Source organism: Jaminaea rosea (assembly GCF_003144245.1).
Source record: "Jaminaea rosea strain MCA 5214 unplaced genomic scaffold BDZ90scaffold_17, whole genome shotgun sequence".
Classification (NCBI taxonomy): Eukaryota; Fungi; Basidiomycota; class Exobasidiomycetes; order Microstromatales; genus Jaminaea; species Jaminaea rosea.
In genome coordinates this window covers 323,625-338,096 of record NW_020289991.1, presented here as the reverse complement: position 1 = coordinate 338,096, position 14,472 = coordinate 323,625, and the positions used below count along the sequence as shown (strand labels likewise).

General features: G+C 59.3%; 5 protein-coding genes across 5 annotated transcripts; 3 read left to right on the top strand and 2 right to left on the bottom strand.

Annotated features, from left to right (window-relative positions):
* Positions 1–109: 109 nt before the first annotated feature.
* BDZ90DRAFT_234596 (hypothetical protein) lies at positions 110–3,417 on the bottom strand. Its single transcript, XM_025507074.1, has one exon. It carries the CDS (start codon positions 3,355–3,357, stop codon positions 211–213), a length of 3,147 nt encoding a protein of 1,048 aa, XP_025359601.1. The 5' UTR covers positions 3,358–3,417; the 3' UTR covers positions 110–210.
* A 235-nt stretch (positions 3,418–3,652) lies between these two features.
* BDZ90DRAFT_281969 (hypothetical protein) lies at positions 3,653–7,021 on the top strand. Its single transcript, XM_025509413.1, has 4 exons — positions 3,653–3,816; positions 3,898–4,346; positions 5,989–6,198; positions 6,283–7,021. The coding sequence occupies exons 1-4, from the start codon at positions 3,748–3,750 to the stop codon at positions 6,704–6,706; spliced, it is 1,152 nt and encodes a 383-aa protein (XP_025359600.1). The 5' UTR covers positions 3,653–3,747; the 3' UTR covers positions 6,707–7,021.
* Positions 7,022–7,707: 686 nt separating this feature from the next.
* BDZ90DRAFT_262840 (concanavalin A-like lectin/glucanase) lies at positions 7,708–9,739 on the top strand (the record flags this gene model as incomplete). The annotated part of the gene is made up of 2 exons (XM_025508537.1): positions 7,708–8,235; positions 8,321–9,739. The coding sequence occupies 2 exons, from the start codon at positions 7,708–7,710 to the stop codon at positions 9,737–9,739; spliced, it is 1,947 nt and encodes a 648-aa protein (XP_025359599.1).
* Positions 9,740–9,884: 145 nt separating this feature from the next.
* BDZ90DRAFT_91135 (hypothetical protein) lies at positions 9,885–11,674 on the top strand. The gene is made up of 3 exons (XM_025509939.1): positions 9,885–10,313; positions 10,388–10,746; positions 10,822–11,674. The coding sequence occupies exons 1-3, from the start codon at positions 10,030–10,032 to the stop codon at positions 11,610–11,612; spliced, it is 1,434 nt and encodes a 477-aa protein (XP_025359598.1). The 5' UTR covers positions 9,885–10,029; the 3' UTR covers positions 11,613–11,674.
* On the bottom strand, positions 11,561–14,470 carry BDZ90DRAFT_234592 (hypothetical protein). Its single transcript, XM_025507073.1, has one exon. The coding sequence runs from the start codon at positions 14,227–14,229 to the stop codon at positions 11,737–11,739; it is 2,493 nt and encodes an 830-aa protein (XP_025359597.1). The 5' UTR covers positions 14,230–14,470; the 3' UTR covers positions 11,561–11,736.
* Positions 14,471–14,472: the final 2 nt, after the last annotated feature.

Genomic DNA, 14,472 nt, shown 5'->3' with positions numbered 1-14,472 from the left:
TTTGGCTCCCGCCTGGCTCCAACCAACCACGGGCTAAAGGGTTCAGTCATGCATCGTGGAGCAAGAAAGTGAAAATATCACGACGTCGTGGCACCACTGCACCTTCAACGAGTCATGCTATGGACGGCGTCAATAGTCATTGCTTCATGCGGATGAACTGAAAGAATAGTTTCAAGGTATCAAGGCCCCCTCCGCCCGCATTCACCGCATTCACCGCGTCGCTTCGTCCAAGAAGCTCAAACATCCCCTCTTGCAACCCCTCCAAAGCACAGGGATCAATTCCCCGCTATCTACGCCCGCCACCTTGACTCCAGCGATATGGCTCACCCACTCTAGCCTCTGCTCCATCGCTACGTCAAAGATGGGAGCGTAGGGGCACTTTGAGGGAGGAAGTGGATAGTCCACTGTAAAGTCACCATCGCTGCCGACCCCGCCAGCTTGGGTAGAGAGGCTGTGGGTCTCCTGATGGCGCGGATTGGGACAGCGGTTGAAGTACGGATTGAGCGAAGCATCATCCCCTTGAGTGTCTAGATGGGAGGAAACGTCCATTACACCTGAAGGAGCGGGTGCCATGCGGCTTCCTTTCCTGTCAGCGTCGGCCGCTCCGCCTTCCGATGAGGAAGAAGAGGCGTCCGCTTCGTCCCCATCCTCTTCCCCTTCAGCTCCGACTTGGTGGTCCCGGTTTGTCCCTGCTACGCCCCTGCACCAGCTGTCCCCTCCTGCTGCACTCGCCCCAGCCAGTCCAGTGATCCCACTCCTACTGCCCCACTTCCCTTCCATCGTCCTTCTTGCCGCCTCGAGCGCCCGAATGGTTCTCGTCTCCATCTGGTTGCCCATCTCCAAATCCCTCAGCGCCCCGTTCTCGTATGACTCCAGGAGAGAGGTAGGGCGACGACCATTTGTGTTGTGATAGCGATACTGGTAGGCAGAGGAAGAGGAGGGGACGCGTGACCAGACAATTGATCGGCGATATGAGGCGCTAGGGGACGAACGGGAAGGGCTGGGCATCACCGTGGCGTGGGAATCGTCTGCTCCATGCGCAACGAGGTCGTCTTCATCTTCAGACGCCTCGTAGGGAGAGAGGAGGCGACGAATGCAAAGCTCCCTAAGCGTGGGCAGGGCACCGGCTCCAGGTACGCGCTCCAGAGGACCGAGGATGCGTGAGATCTGTGCACCCGCGATAGGGGCCGTCGACTCCGATGGTGCCGCTGGGGCTTCGCCGCTTGGCATTGGCTCGTCCCCATCCTGGCCGAGCGGGGGAGAGGCAGTCAACGACGGGAGATCCGACGGGGTCGACGCTGGATTGGCGCGGCCGACCATCCTCCCTCCGCCCCTCGAGAGCAGGTCGTCAACTTGCGCATCGGATCGTGAACGGTCAAAGGTGCGACGTGGTGGTGCGAGACCCGCCACGGAAGGCCCAGCTTGAAGGTGCTGACCATAGAGCCCTCCGCGGTATGGCAGAGGTGGCGGTCCCATCATGCCACAGCCTTGATTAGGCGACAAAGGCGTCGTTGACTCCTGCTGGTTGCTTGGGGTGCGCACCGTAGGCTGGGATGCGAGAAAGTCTGTTTCCATCGTGTCGTCCCTCCCATTCTCGTCCGCTGCACCTGGGTTTTCGTCGGTCGGCCACCCACCATCCTCCTGGTCATCGACCTGATTAGCAAGCAGCGCCCCCGTGATGCTGAATACAGCTCTCGTCTCTACTTTCTCTCCGGTGTCCTGCGCCGGCCTCACAAAAGCGTTCGGCCAGTAGCTGAAGCGATCCAATCTCAGCTTTAAGATCTCTGCGGGGAGCCACCTCAGTCTATTGCCCGCAATGTTCAATTCCCGAAGCTGCGCCAAGTCACCAATGGCTGCTGGGAGGGAGGTGAGATTGTTCTTACGCAGCGAGAGGACGCGCAAGTTGCCCACTTCGAAGAGGGCGGAGGGCAGACGAGTGAGTGAATTGTTGTGGAGGAAGAGTTGGAGAGTACCCCTAGGGAAGGAATGGCGCGAGGTGGAATCCGTCTTGGCCAGGGGCGAGTTGGGCCCGCTACCCAGTAGCGTTGTAGTTGTACGACTGAATGGAGCCCTCGAGGCCATAGAAGGATGTCGCTGAAAGGCCTCCGCCTTCGCCGGCAGCGGGAGGGAGCTTGTGGATGTAGTAGGCTCAAAACTCCTAGGCGGCTCAATCGCGACATAGCTTGCCAGATCCGCAACCACTGGGTGGATGGACATGATCTGGCTATCGCTCACGTCGATCACTGTGTCACCCGAATCCCACACCTTTTCCACCAGAGAGGTCCAGAACTGGCTCATTGATCGGCCGTGCATGGATGAGCCCAGCGCGGCTGCTGATGCAGCCGCTGCCTCTTGCTCCCTCTTGACGACTGCATTGATTCCCTCGTCTTCGCTGTCACTGCTGCCCTGGTCGAGGGCAAGCCGCCCCATGCTGCGAGCGGTGGAGAGCTTCTTAGGTGATGTGCCAGCAAGACGACGACGTTGCGTCACTGGTTGGCGGGGCGAAGAGGATGCACCTGATGGGCCGTTACGGTACAGTGATGGGCGGTGGTCCCGCATGGGAAAGAGATTGGAGCCCGATGGCTGGGCTTGATATGCGCCAAAGGGATCGTTGACGGAGGAGGAGCGGGAAATGGGCTGCCGCGCTGCGGGTGTACCCGAGGCGCTGAGGGGAAGACGACGCCGAGCTGAGGTTGGGGAGCCCTGCTCTTGGAACCCTTGGCCCAAGCCAAGCCCGACGTGCGCGCTAGTGTCTTCAGCATCGCTGCCTGGCTGACTCCAGGGTACGTGATCCAGATGATCGTCCGAAGTAGGCGCATCAGCCTCCGACGAGTCGGCGCCAAAGAAGCCCCCGAGGACCTGGTCACGTCGTCTACGCTCACTCGCGTCTGTACCGCTGCTGCTGCTGCTGCCTGCGTGGCCGTGAGATGAGCTTCCCCGGCCTGCTCGGCGATTCCCTGCTGTACGCCTTGACGACGATGAGGATGACGAATTCGATGGCCGATACGCAGCCGCACCTGTTGCCCCTTGTGGAAGGTTGGGGCTGACAGGCAGGCTCCTCTTGCCCGCGTTGCGCCGCTGCGTGCTGCTTGGATGCTTGACATGCGGATATTCTTTGCCAAAGCTCGGATGCTGAGATGCTAGTGCCTTGTTGTGGGCAGAGAAGGGGTCGTTTGGCGGTGGTGAGCAAGGGTTCGCTCTGAGTTGATGCTGATGGCGGAGTGAGGGACTCTCGGGCGACAGGGAGCGAGGAGGTGGAGTCGATGGAGGCGGTAGAGGGGAGGATAGGTCGCCGCGACTTGGCGAAGAGGAGGCGATGCATGGCTCAGCGCTGCGATAGGCTGGTGGGGAGGCCATCTTGGCGATGACCTTCCCGTCAGAGACGTCGAAGTGGGTGGATGTGCTTTGGGAACATCGAGAGCAACTCGAGTGTCCCCCTCCCCGCCTATATGCACACGCGTCGATTTCTCGCCCCCCGCGAACGCTCAGACGAGCGTGTTGAGAGTGGCTCTCTTATCCAGCACGCCACGTGGTTTACGGAGTGGCCGGCCACTCAATTGAAGTCGGACGAGACATGATTTGGATGAACGATCGCCGAGCACGCCGCCAATCATGAAAGCGTGCCTCCACCAATCACCACTTCTATAACCACCACCAACAACCCCATCTACGAACGAAAGAGAGAACAGACTCATCTACAGCTCAGCAGGACGCATCATTGAGAAGAGCCACAGACCCACAAATACGATGTCATCGCCATCAAGAGCCCAGATCCTTGGCCTGTACCGAAAATACCTCGCCACCGCTCAGTCCTTTGTGAGTGTGCAGCGCAGCGTCGCATCGCCCACTCCTTGAGCACCCTTCTGACCCCAACATCGCCTCGACCCTGTTCTACAGTCATCCTATAACTTCCGCACCTACTTTCTGCGCCGATCGCGCGATCTATTTCGTTCAACCCTCCTCCCCCCAGCATCAGCAGCTACGTCTTCTCCCTTCTCACCAGCGGGGGCCAAGACATCCCCGGTCAGCCCGTCAACTCTCACATCACCCGCTCCCTCGATCCTTGAGTCAACACCACTCAACGCAGGCGATGGGCTCAGCAACCCTTCTCAGCATGCCGGCGGGTCATTGGACGCGGAGAAGCTGAAGGCCTTCTACGAGACGGCAAAGAAGGATCTCGAGGTTTTGAGGAGAGCGGCGCTCATGAACAGGATGTATGAGGGCGAGAGGCTGGTTGTGGAGCACCCGCAGTTGATCATTGGCGGAGGTGGTGCCGGAGCTGAAGCGTCGACAGGAGGAGGTGGGCATCCCACTGCTGGGCCGCAAAGTAGTGGAGGGGCCCCAAGGTCAGACTAGGGGAAGTGAAGCAATGCTCGATCAATACACGTGGACGTAGCAGTCAGTTTAAACGCTGCCACACAGGCGTGACTTTGTGCGGAGAAGTATCGCTATGGCCACGCAGCACGTTGAGGAGTAGCCACGGCGACGACGGCCTGCCTCTTTCGCAGGATGTCAAGGGGAGGTCACGATACCACTTACAACAGCGCGGCTATTGCGGGCTCGCTCTCTTGCTCGCCTAATAAATCGAATTGACGACCCAGTGGTGGCGGGGCTGTGGCGGCGGCAACGTCGCGAGCGGCGTGATTGCTATGATGGTACACAGTGAGGCATCCTTCATTTCTCGGATTCCTTTCAGAGTACTCAAAACAGTAGAATCTATGACAGTCAATGGCAGAGTATCGGTAGCTCAATCGCCACATGCGCTGACCCTCGTTGACACTGACACAGCAAGCAAGGTTGGGGTCACATAGGCAATGCGACCTTGTCATGCTTACTAAGCAGGAGTAGTGATGGTGGTGGTGGCAGGTCGATACACGAGACCGCCGAGATGAGAGCTTGGTAGCTGAGATCGTGCGGGTGCCAACCCAGAGGTGCGATGCTTCGCCTTCGATTCGTTGTCTCTCCTCCATCTCGACGGGTGGTGACAAGATGCCAAATTGATCGCAGCCTGGCCCGACTCAATGACTCTAGTGAGACCAGTCGAGCGCGCAGACATCAATTAGTAAAGTAATGCTCGACTGCCGTATTTGCATTTTCGTAGCTCGTAGCGTTGATGACGCGAAGTCGAGATGGGTAGTACCATGGTAAGCTAATGCTCTGGTATGCTCGACGATGCTGAAATTTCGCCCGGCGAAAGTCGACATGGCTGCTGCGGGCGCCACCCTCGGTCTGGCCGTTCCGTTCCGGGCTCCCTCTTCTTTCTGAGCGGCGGCGCGAACGAACGACGAGAGGCGGAGTGGCAGCCTGCCCGCCTGCCGCCCCGCCCCGCCAGTCAAGTCAAGTGAGCGAGAGCGAAGCAACTGGCTTTCGTCCTCGTCCTCGTTGTCCACCAAACTACCCCTCCCCCTCATCCTCATCAGAGTGAGTATGCGACATCATATGGAATTGGAGACTGCAGCAACGACCACGACGACGAACAGATTGCAACATCAGAAAGACGGGAAGCAGAGGCACAGGCCTCGCTACTCGCATACGGGAGGAGATGTGGCAGGAAGAAGATGGATGAAGGACTGCCGGCGAAGAAGGCGTCGACAGCAAAAGGGCAACGGCAGCGATGATGCAGCGACAAGTTGTCGATACTGTTGCTTCATAGCTCCAGTCCTGTTGACGCTGCAGTTGGCCTGTCTGTCGTCATCAGCGAGAAGTGGGCGAAAGCAATTTGGATTGGTGGTCGTTGGAGGGGGACGATTAGTCGATGGGGAGTAAGGCTCTGGCTCGCATACAGCCACAAGGCTGGAAGCAATTACAGCTTCTCCCCGGCACCGGCAAAAGCAGCTACTTGCCGTAGGGTCTCGCTCGCTGGCAATGCTGGCAATGCTGGCAATGCCGCCCATCCGTTCGTCGTCGTCGTCGTTGCTGCGGCCTCAATTTCACCATCCACACCATCTTAAACACCAGCTAACCAACTCACCCCCTTCGTCTGTGCAGCGCCATGGGTTTCCGCCACAACAACGTCCTTCACAACAACCACTTCCGCAAGGACTGGCAGCGCCGCGTCAAGGTCTGGTTCGACCAGCCTGGCGCCAAGAAGTCGCGCCGTAACGCTCGCCAGGCCAAGGCTGCTGCCCTGGGCCTCCGCCCCCTGAAGCCCCTTCGCCCTGCTGTCCGATGCCCCACGCTCAAGTACAACACCAAGCTGTGAGTGCGCGGCGGCGATGTGATGACTGTGCTCCAGTAGGGCGGACTGGTGACTGACCTGCCCCCTCCCCATCAATCCGCCAGGCGCGAGGGCAAGGGCTTCACCGCCGAGGAGATCAAGGCCGCTGGTCTTCGCAAGAAGGAGGCCAAGTCGGTTGGCATTCCCGTCGACCACCGCCGCCGCAACAAGAGCGAGGAGTCCCTCAAGCTCAACGCTGACCGCATCAAGGCCTACCACTCTCGCCTCGTTGTCCTCCCCCGCCGCAACAAGAAGAACAAGGACAAGAAGGTCGACCTCTCCTCCATCACCTCGGTCCGTGACACCGCGGCCGCTTTCCCCATCCCTGCTGGTATCCCCGTCGAGGCTCCCCGCGCTATCACCAGCGAGGAGAAGGAGGTCAACGCTTTCCGCACCCTGCGTGAGGAGAGGGCGAAGCACCGTAACGAGGGTGCTCGTCTGGCCCGTGAGAAGAAGAAGGAGGAGGAGGCTGCCGCTGCCAAGAAGTAAGCGTGCGTGCTCCAAGCATGCATGTTACTTCGCCGCGGTACGAGGAGCAGAGGAGAGTAAGAGGTGGGGGCGAGCGGCTGGCAAGCCTCTTGTTGTTGGTCGTATCGGGCCCCACCTTTACTCGCCTCTCTGGGGCGAAGGACATCACGCTTCGTCTGCCTCGCCCATCTCACCTTTGTCCTCTCTTCTCAGTCTTGTAATCATACACCCCACGAAACCACAACGGCTCTGATGCGTGACGCGATTCACAATAGTCTCGCAGCGTTGCAAAGCGTCGAGAGGGGCATTGCGTGCACTGGCTCGCCTCGAGTGACGCTGGCCAACACTGGAGCAGGCAGGTAGATTATGATGACTCGGCCGATGAGTTGCCGTACATCGATCAAGAACGCTGCGTGATGTCCCCGGAACTCGCGTCTGGATAGCGGGCTGTTTGAGCGACCTCGTCCTGCTAGCTGGCTCGAGCAGAAGTCAGACTCGTCATCAGAGCCGACGAAGCGGTGGAATTTGCAGCCAATCCGACTGCTTCGGGCGCGACGCCGAGCTGAGCAGCATCTCAAGGCTGGCTCGCTCCAGTCGATTGAACTACCTCCATGGGTTCCGCTCTTCTCGTCGTCGGTCTCCCCACGCCCGGCGTCTCGTCGTAGCCGCGCTCGCCACTGTTCCTTGCTTTCCTCCGTCGCGCTCAACTGAAGGCGGCGTCCGCTGGTCTGCCTGAGTGCCGATCGTGCCGCCGCCCCCCGATTGCCTGCCTCCTGGGGACGCGCCTGCAGTCACTTGAGCCACCACGCAGCAGCGGGGAAAGGAAAGGAGGCTCATCAACACCTGCGCCGGGGCTTGAGAGACACAGCTTTCCATAGGCTCGTCGTGGAAGCGAAGTACCATCCTTGTCCTTCTCATTTCTCTCTTCCATCTTCACTTCTCTACGCCAATCACTTGTTCGCTACTCGTCTGGACTAGCTTCACCCCCTCATCGCAACCGCGACTCGCGCTTCACAATCAGCATGGCTCGCCTACGCGGCCGTGCCGCTCTTCTTCTCGTCTCCATCCTCGTCTCCGTCACCCTACTCGCAACTCTCACCCACGCCGCGGCAGGTGACAAGTGCTCAGCCTCCTCTCAGTGCGATAGCTCTGCACCCTGCTGCTCAGACGGGGGCGTCTGCGGCACAGGCGCCTTGTACTGCGCTGGAGGTTGCAACCCTCTCTCCTCGCACTCTCCCACCTCGTGCCAGCCCAACCCCATCTGCACCTCTCAGAACATTACCTTTCCTCCGGCGTCCTACAACAATGTCTCCTATTTCCGTCCTATCCTTCAGTACACCGGGGACGCGAGCAAGGCTCCCCTGACTCTGGACAGTGGAAGTCTGGGAAAGGGGCCGGAGGGCGTACTGATGCAGATGACCAGTCAGAGACAGGTTAAAGTGTCCTCGACCAGATATCTCTTCTATGGAGATGTCGAGGCGAGGCTGCGACATAATGCTACTCAAGGACTGGTAGCCGCATTCATTTTGATGAGCGATGTCAAGGATGAGGTGAGTAGCGCGTCCACGTCGAAGGGACAAAGCCCTTCGAATTGTCGACGTTGGGCTAACCAGCGTCCCACTCTTTCCCACGTAGATCGACTGGGAGTCGACCACCTCTTCTGCTTCGGATGCTCAATCCAACTACTTCTCTCTCGGTGTTCCTAAGCTGGGCAATGGCGAGAACGTCGGCCCGTCCTCACTCGACGTATCGCAATGGAACACTTTCGGCCTCAACTGGCAGCTGGACCGCCTTCAGTGGCGCATCAACGGCCAGGTTGTCCGCACGCTCACCCAAAGGCAGGCGGGCGACTCCTATCCACGCAGTCCCGCACGCGTGCAATTGAGCGTTTGGGCTGGAGGCAACAGTACGGAGCCCCAAGGCGTACAAGACTGGGCCGGTGGGCAAATTGACTACACCTCACCCGCCTACACGGCCAACGGTTGGTATGCCATGGAGCTGTCATCTCTCAGCATCAGCTGCGCAGATCAGTCTGCGTCCAACGTCGCCACCACTGGCTCCGGATCGAACGCAATCACCTCCTGGGTTTACACAGGGCAGAATGACACCTCTGGCGAGCCAACGGTCACCTTGAACAGGAACAAGCTCACCTTCATCAAAGACCCCGGAGCGGGAGGCTGGGCTGGTCTGCCGGGCTGGACGGATGCGCAAACGCCCAACACGAAGAGTGGGGCTATGTGGGATGGCAGTGGAGATACGGGTGTGGACGATGCGACGTCTTCCTCGGGGAGTGGGGGCGGCGTGTTCAGCAAGGAGGGAGCGGTCAAGTACGGGATCCCTATTGCGGCAGGAGTGGTGGGGCTCATTATTATCTGGGCCATGGTCATGACGTGCGTGAGGAGAAAGAGGAAGGCCGAGAGGGCCAGACAGGCTGCGGCGTTTGGGGCTGGAGCTGCAGGAGGTGCTGGTGCGTCCAAGGCCGCCGGAGCTGGGTACGTTACGGCGGGCAACGTCGGACGTGGGGCTACCGGCAGCGCTGGTGGGGCCAAATACACGCCGCTCACGGACGAGTGGGCCACGCATTCGGACGACGATCTCCCTATTGGGGCAGAGAAGCGCTACGGTGGAGGAGTTGGCCCCGCAGCTGGGCCGACGCCGTACGTGTCGTCGATCGCGGCGAGCGACTATGATTATCATGGTGGGGCGGGAAGTGATGGTTGGTATGATGAGGGGTATGGAAGAGGAAATGCCTATCCGATGACGGCGACGCCGCGAAGCAACTACGCGGCATCTCCAGCGCCAGCGCTGGCTTGGGCACAGCATCGTCATCAGCAACAGCCATATAGCCCGGCGTATGCGCAGGGGACGCCATTGACCGGTCAGGCAACGCCACAGCAGCCGCAGCAATACGGTGGATATGGGGGTGGATGGGGCCAGGCGCAAGGTCAGAGACCGGTGGGAGGGCAGCGTCAGCAGCCGCAGGCGCGAGGCCAGTATGGAGGAGGTGGACCAGGAGCAGGTTACTACAGTTATGCGACGCCTGGATATCGCTGATGATTGACCATGAGTAGGCTTACGGACTCGTTGCGTAAAACGGACATTTGTATTTTCGATCTCTCGTGTATTGTACCTCAAGCCTCATGGTGTTGTCTTGGTCATTCAGCTCTGACAGTCTCTCGATGGGGGCGCGGGGAACGCGGAAATGAGGCGACGCGTGCCAGACGGACGGACGGACAGACGGAGAGGGCGTACAGGGAGAGGGACTTGTGTCCAACACTGGACTTTCTTTGCCTCATCCTCAACCCCCTTTTCCCGCTCTCTAGCCGCTAGCTCTCGTCGCAGCAATGAGCTCGCAGGCAGGACCATCGTCCATTCCTCTCTGCACCCTTCCTCGTCCAAGTAAGAGGAGGCGATCAGACGCGCATGCGGACAACGTCTTTGAGGCCGAAGACGCAGGCTCAGCACCTTCGTACCGCTTGCTCGAGTTGCCAGACGAGATTGCAAAGATGATCGAGGACGCACAGGATCCGAGTGAGGAGGCAGAGGGGGCCAGTGGTGCTACAGAGGGCTCGGGATCACAAGGGAAAAGGTCGAGGGGTCGCGACGAGGGTACGGATCACGTCTCGCAGTGAGTCCCTCAGCTTCCTACTGGCTCCCTTTGAATCTTCACTCACCCCAACACTTTGCACCCGCTCACACCAGCCTCGTAATCAACGGACGACACAGCGACGAAGCCGTCCTCTGCACCTCTTCTCGCACATACGCCCTGCGTCAAGTGACTCAATCCAACTCACTCCTTCTATGCTCTCTCGACTCGTCATCGTCGCCCTCGAGCAAGCTGACACTTCGTAGCAACGTCACCGACGTCTTGGAGCTCCAGCCTGTCGTCCCACGGCTAGAGAGGATTGCCGAGCTACTGTCAAGCAGCGCTTATGCTGGTGAATCGGAAGAGAAGAACGGGAGGAGACTATACAGCGCTAGGGAGGTGAGGAGCGTTGTGCAGGCGAGTGACGACGAATTCAAGAGAGGATTGGATGAACGCTGTGTCGTTGAATTGGATGGTGAGCTGCCGTAGACACGATATCCCAGCATAAAGCTCTGGACTGTCCCTCTGACCACCTCACATCCCCTCGCAGGCAGGCTACGTCTTCTCTCGCCTCCCTACCTCCTCAACCTCCTCGACTCGCTCCTCCTCGTGTGCAGCTCGAATGCATACCTGCCACACGCAGTCCCACTCAAGCCTACCGTCGACTCCTTGATGGCAGACTACGCTGACGGAGCAAGGCAAGAAATCTTCGAGGCGATGCTCACAAGATGGTTTGGGAGCGACGTGACCACCGAGGAACCAGGAGAGACCAAAGTGGCACTCGATGGTCACAAAGTATCTCGCTTCATCGGCCTCGAGCTGCTCAAGCAGAAACAGACCAAACAGAAGAAGCCAGCCCTCGGGAGAAGCGAGAGTAGCAGCGATGCCATCAGTCGGCTACCGCTCCTCGATGACTTCATCAAGGAGTGGACAACGAGGTTGGGAGACGTATTCGCAACCTCAAGCGACGACAATGATCAAGCAAACCTAGTCAATCTCGACCTGCTTCGAGGGCAGTACCTCCTACACGCCGATCCACTGAGCAGCACGGCGAGCGCCGCTGCTGGCCGTAGCAACTCCTCTTCGTCGACCCTGAAAAGTCGCATTCCCAAGCAGCGCATTGCATTCTTCCCCAGCTCATCTCTGCCATTAGACCCAGCAGCACGCTTCCAAGCCCTCTTCGCTGCCCGGGCGCAATGGAAGCTGGAGGACCTCTTGCCATTCGTGGAGGACGTGGCGAGCGAGAAGAAGAGACGCGAGGCGTTGCTCTTGAGGTTCGCGAGAGCCAAGAAGGATGAAAAGGATGGGGTCATGTATTATAGTGCTAGGGTGAGATATTGAGGCGGAGAACGAGATGTAAAAGGTTGGCTGCATTTGATGGAGAGCACAGAAGAGGAGATGAAGCACTCCGTCAACTAGAACATCAGCAAGCCGTGCTTCTTCTACAACAATGCACATCTGCACATCATCGACTCCAGATCCACTGCGTCTCCACCGCCCCTTTCACCTCGCCCTCGTCATCATCACTACTCTCCTGCTCCTCAGCTCCAGCACGCAGCGAGCTTCGTCTCTTCGGCCCGTTCGCATTCGCCGCGCCAAGGAGCTTGGCCTCACGCCAGGTGCGCATCATTCCCTCTCCTTCGTAAGGCACAGGAGCGCGCGTCCAGCCGAGCTCGCCTGACGCTGCTATGCCATCGAGACCCTTTTCCTCGGGAGGATGGCCGTTGGCGGCCGGGACCTCTTCGTCGGACGAGGAGGCGGCGTCCTCTGACTCGCTGCCCAAGCTCAGAGCAGCAACGCCGTCGCCTGCCGCCGAAGCGTTCCATCTTTCGGCAGTCATAGTCTCGCTCCTCTCCCTTCTCCTCCTACCCGTGCCATCGCTTTCTTTCTTGCTCGTTCTCTTTCGAGTCAGCTCGGCGCCCAGCCTTTCAAACCCATTGCCGCCCAACCTCAGTCTTCCTTTGAACTGAGCAAAAGGCGTTCCACCGGGTTGTGCTCCTCCACCGCCCCTGAGAGCAAAGCTGTTTCCCTCGCCCTTCGTTGGCGTGGAAGCACCACTGCCTCTTTCTGAGCTTACGCCGCGCGCGTATCCACTCCCTCCGAGGCGAGCCGTAAGCTGCGCCGGGTGAAGCGCTGAGGAAGGGTTGAGTGCAGAAGCTGCGGCAGGATTGGGCGTCGCGTAGCCGCTCAGAGCTCGAGCAGTGTACGGAGAAGCGGTGCTTTGTGATAAAGCTAGGGCGCGAGCGAAGGGTAGATCACGGTCCCGCGGCGTGGAGTGGCCTGATGCATGGGCCGAGGTTCCACCTGGCACAAGAGAAGGAGAGGCCGCTCCGCTTGACGACAATGAGAGTGCAGGTGCAGAGCCCGACGGTGTCCCAGGCCTGGAAGGAGGTCTTGAGCCTGCTCTGCTCGGAGCAGCAGAAGCTGCCCTGCTCCCTGCCCTGCTCGGAGCACGACTGCCTGCCCTGGAACCGCCCGTGCTTGAGCCAGATGCGGCTCTCCTTCCCGCGACCTTGGCTGCAGCTTTGTTCTTCGCCATTAGCTGAAGCTGCTCTGCAGGAGAAAGGCCGGACAGGTATGAGGAGGCCGCGGAATTGCTCAGCAGGGCGAGGTCGGGGTGCGACTTGGATGGCGTCGGCGAGGTCGTGCCACTCGTGTTTGATGCACTAAGAGCTGAGGGAGGGCTGTTGGCTTTGCCGTGGGACGAGGCAGATGATTTTGGACGTGGTGGTGTGCCTGTACCCGTAGCTCGCGCTGGTGTCGGGCTGAGTGCACCTCCCGCCCTAGTAGCTTTGGGCTTCTGCAGCAAGGGCTTGCCCCACGCTCCTGTTGGTCCTGTTGGCGGCTGAGGTGAGGCTGATACCTTTCCTGCACCGCGTGCGGCCATCAGACCATTTGCCGCCTCCCTCTCCCTTTCGGCCTGTTGCTCGTCCTCCTCCTCTCTCCGTGCTGCCTCAGCCTCAAGCGCTCGCATGAGCAGGTTAGCGCGGGCCGATCGTCGCACGAAAAACTCCGTCCCCAGCGCTATGTCGAGGTGTAGGTACTCGATGTGCGAGTCATCCCATGCCAGTTCAGTCGAGGTGAACTTGTTGCTGCTGCCGTTGGTCTTTGACTTCTCACCCTTCTTGGCAGGTACCTCTACAGGCACCCTCTTCCTCCTTGCCAACTTGGTAGCATTGAGTCTGACCGTCTCCCCCTCTCCTCCCTCGTGACTCCTCCTCCTGAGTGGTAGCGGCGTTAAGTCGTAGGTCGAGCACCAGAATTCGCTCAACCATCTATTCTCCTTATCGAGGCTGGTCCACCCGCCGGGCCTTTGCGGATGTTCCTCCTTGCCATCGCCTTCGAAGCGCCAGGCGAGGCCGAAGTTGAGGTCGAGTCGAAACGATACGTCGCCTGCGGTTGAGTTTGGGTCGATGCCAGGAGGCTCGACGCCTAGTTCGTAGAGGGCATACCAGTTGGGTGAGGTGGTAAAGTGGAAGGTGTTCGTCGAAGGGGAGAGGGATGTTAGAGTGAGGGGTAGGTACTCGGTGATTGTTTCGGCGGTGATGTTGTTGCCCTCTTCTGAAGGTATGGGTGGTGCAAGCTCATCTTCCCACGCTCCTTCGGTATTGAGCACCCTCTGTACTCTTGCCTTGTCACTTTCGCCCCCATCTCGGCTTGCCTGCTGAGCAATGGCAGCGGCCTGGGCCCCTTGGACGCTATTCGGATGTACTCTCCTTGGCCTCTTGTGAATGCGCAGCGCAACGCGCCACTGTCTCGTCCTGAAGAGAGTAGGAATGACGTGTTCTTCTACCGTAATCTTCCATTGGTGGTTGAGCTGACGCACAGCGGTGTAGAGGGTGTGCGGGTCGAGGTGCAGGAATACTTGGGCCATTAGCTCGTGGGGGAGGAGGGCGAAGGGACAGGCGCCAGAGGGGGACGTAGGGCGGATGACATTGGGTACGATGTTGGGTGACATGACGACAAAATGAGCGCAGTGAGTTGATAGGTAAAAGGTGAGAGGATTGACGCGGCGAAGGATGAGGTCGAGATCTCCTGCGTATATGCTATGCTGATCTATCTATCTCCTTGCCTCGCCAGGGGGATCGATTCGGGGGCGCTGCGCTCTGCAGGGATCCGTTTCTCTATCAAGTCGTCGTGGCTGTCGAGTCGAATGGATGTGGTGTAAGAAGGCAAGAAGAGACCAAGGCGGGTCGAGGAG

What these genes read in the sequence shown, in the direction of transcription:
- BDZ90DRAFT_234596 (XM_025507074.1), bottom strand. Translation starts at nt 3,357, where the DNA reads ATGGCCTCCCCACCAGCCTATCGCAGCGCTGAGCCATGCATCGCCTCC.
- BDZ90DRAFT_281969 (XM_025509413.1), top strand. Translation starts at nt 3,748, where the DNA reads ATGTCATCGCCATCAAGAGCCCAGATCCTTGGCCTGTACCGAAAATAC. An exon ending in AGTAGTGGAGGGGCCCCAAG is followed by an intron (nt 4,347 to 5,988) that starts GTCAGACTAGGG and finishes TCGTCTGTGCAG; the next exon opens with CGCCATGGGTTTCCGCCACA. An exon ending in CTCAAGTACAACACCAAGCT is followed by an intron (nt 6,199 to 6,282) that starts GTGAGTGCGCGG and finishes TCAATCCGCCAG; the next exon opens with GCGCGAGGGCAAGGGCTTCA.
- BDZ90DRAFT_91135 (XM_025509939.1), top strand. Translation starts at nt 10,030, where the DNA reads ATGAGCTCGCAGGCAGGACCATCGTCCATTCCTCTCTGCACCCTTCCT. An exon ending in GGTACGGATCACGTCTCGCA is followed by an intron (nt 10,314 to 10,387) that starts GTGAGTCCCTCA and finishes CGCTCACACCAG; the next exon opens with CCTCGTAATCAACGGACGAC. An exon ending in CTGTGTCGTTGAATTGGATG is followed by an intron (nt 10,747 to 10,821) that starts GTGAGCTGCCGT and finishes ATCCCCTCGCAG; the next exon opens with GCAGGCTACGTCTTCTCTCG.
- BDZ90DRAFT_234592 (XM_025507073.1), bottom strand. Translation starts at nt 14,229, where the DNA reads ATGTCACCCAACATCGTACCCAATGTCATCCGCCCTACGTCCCCCTCT.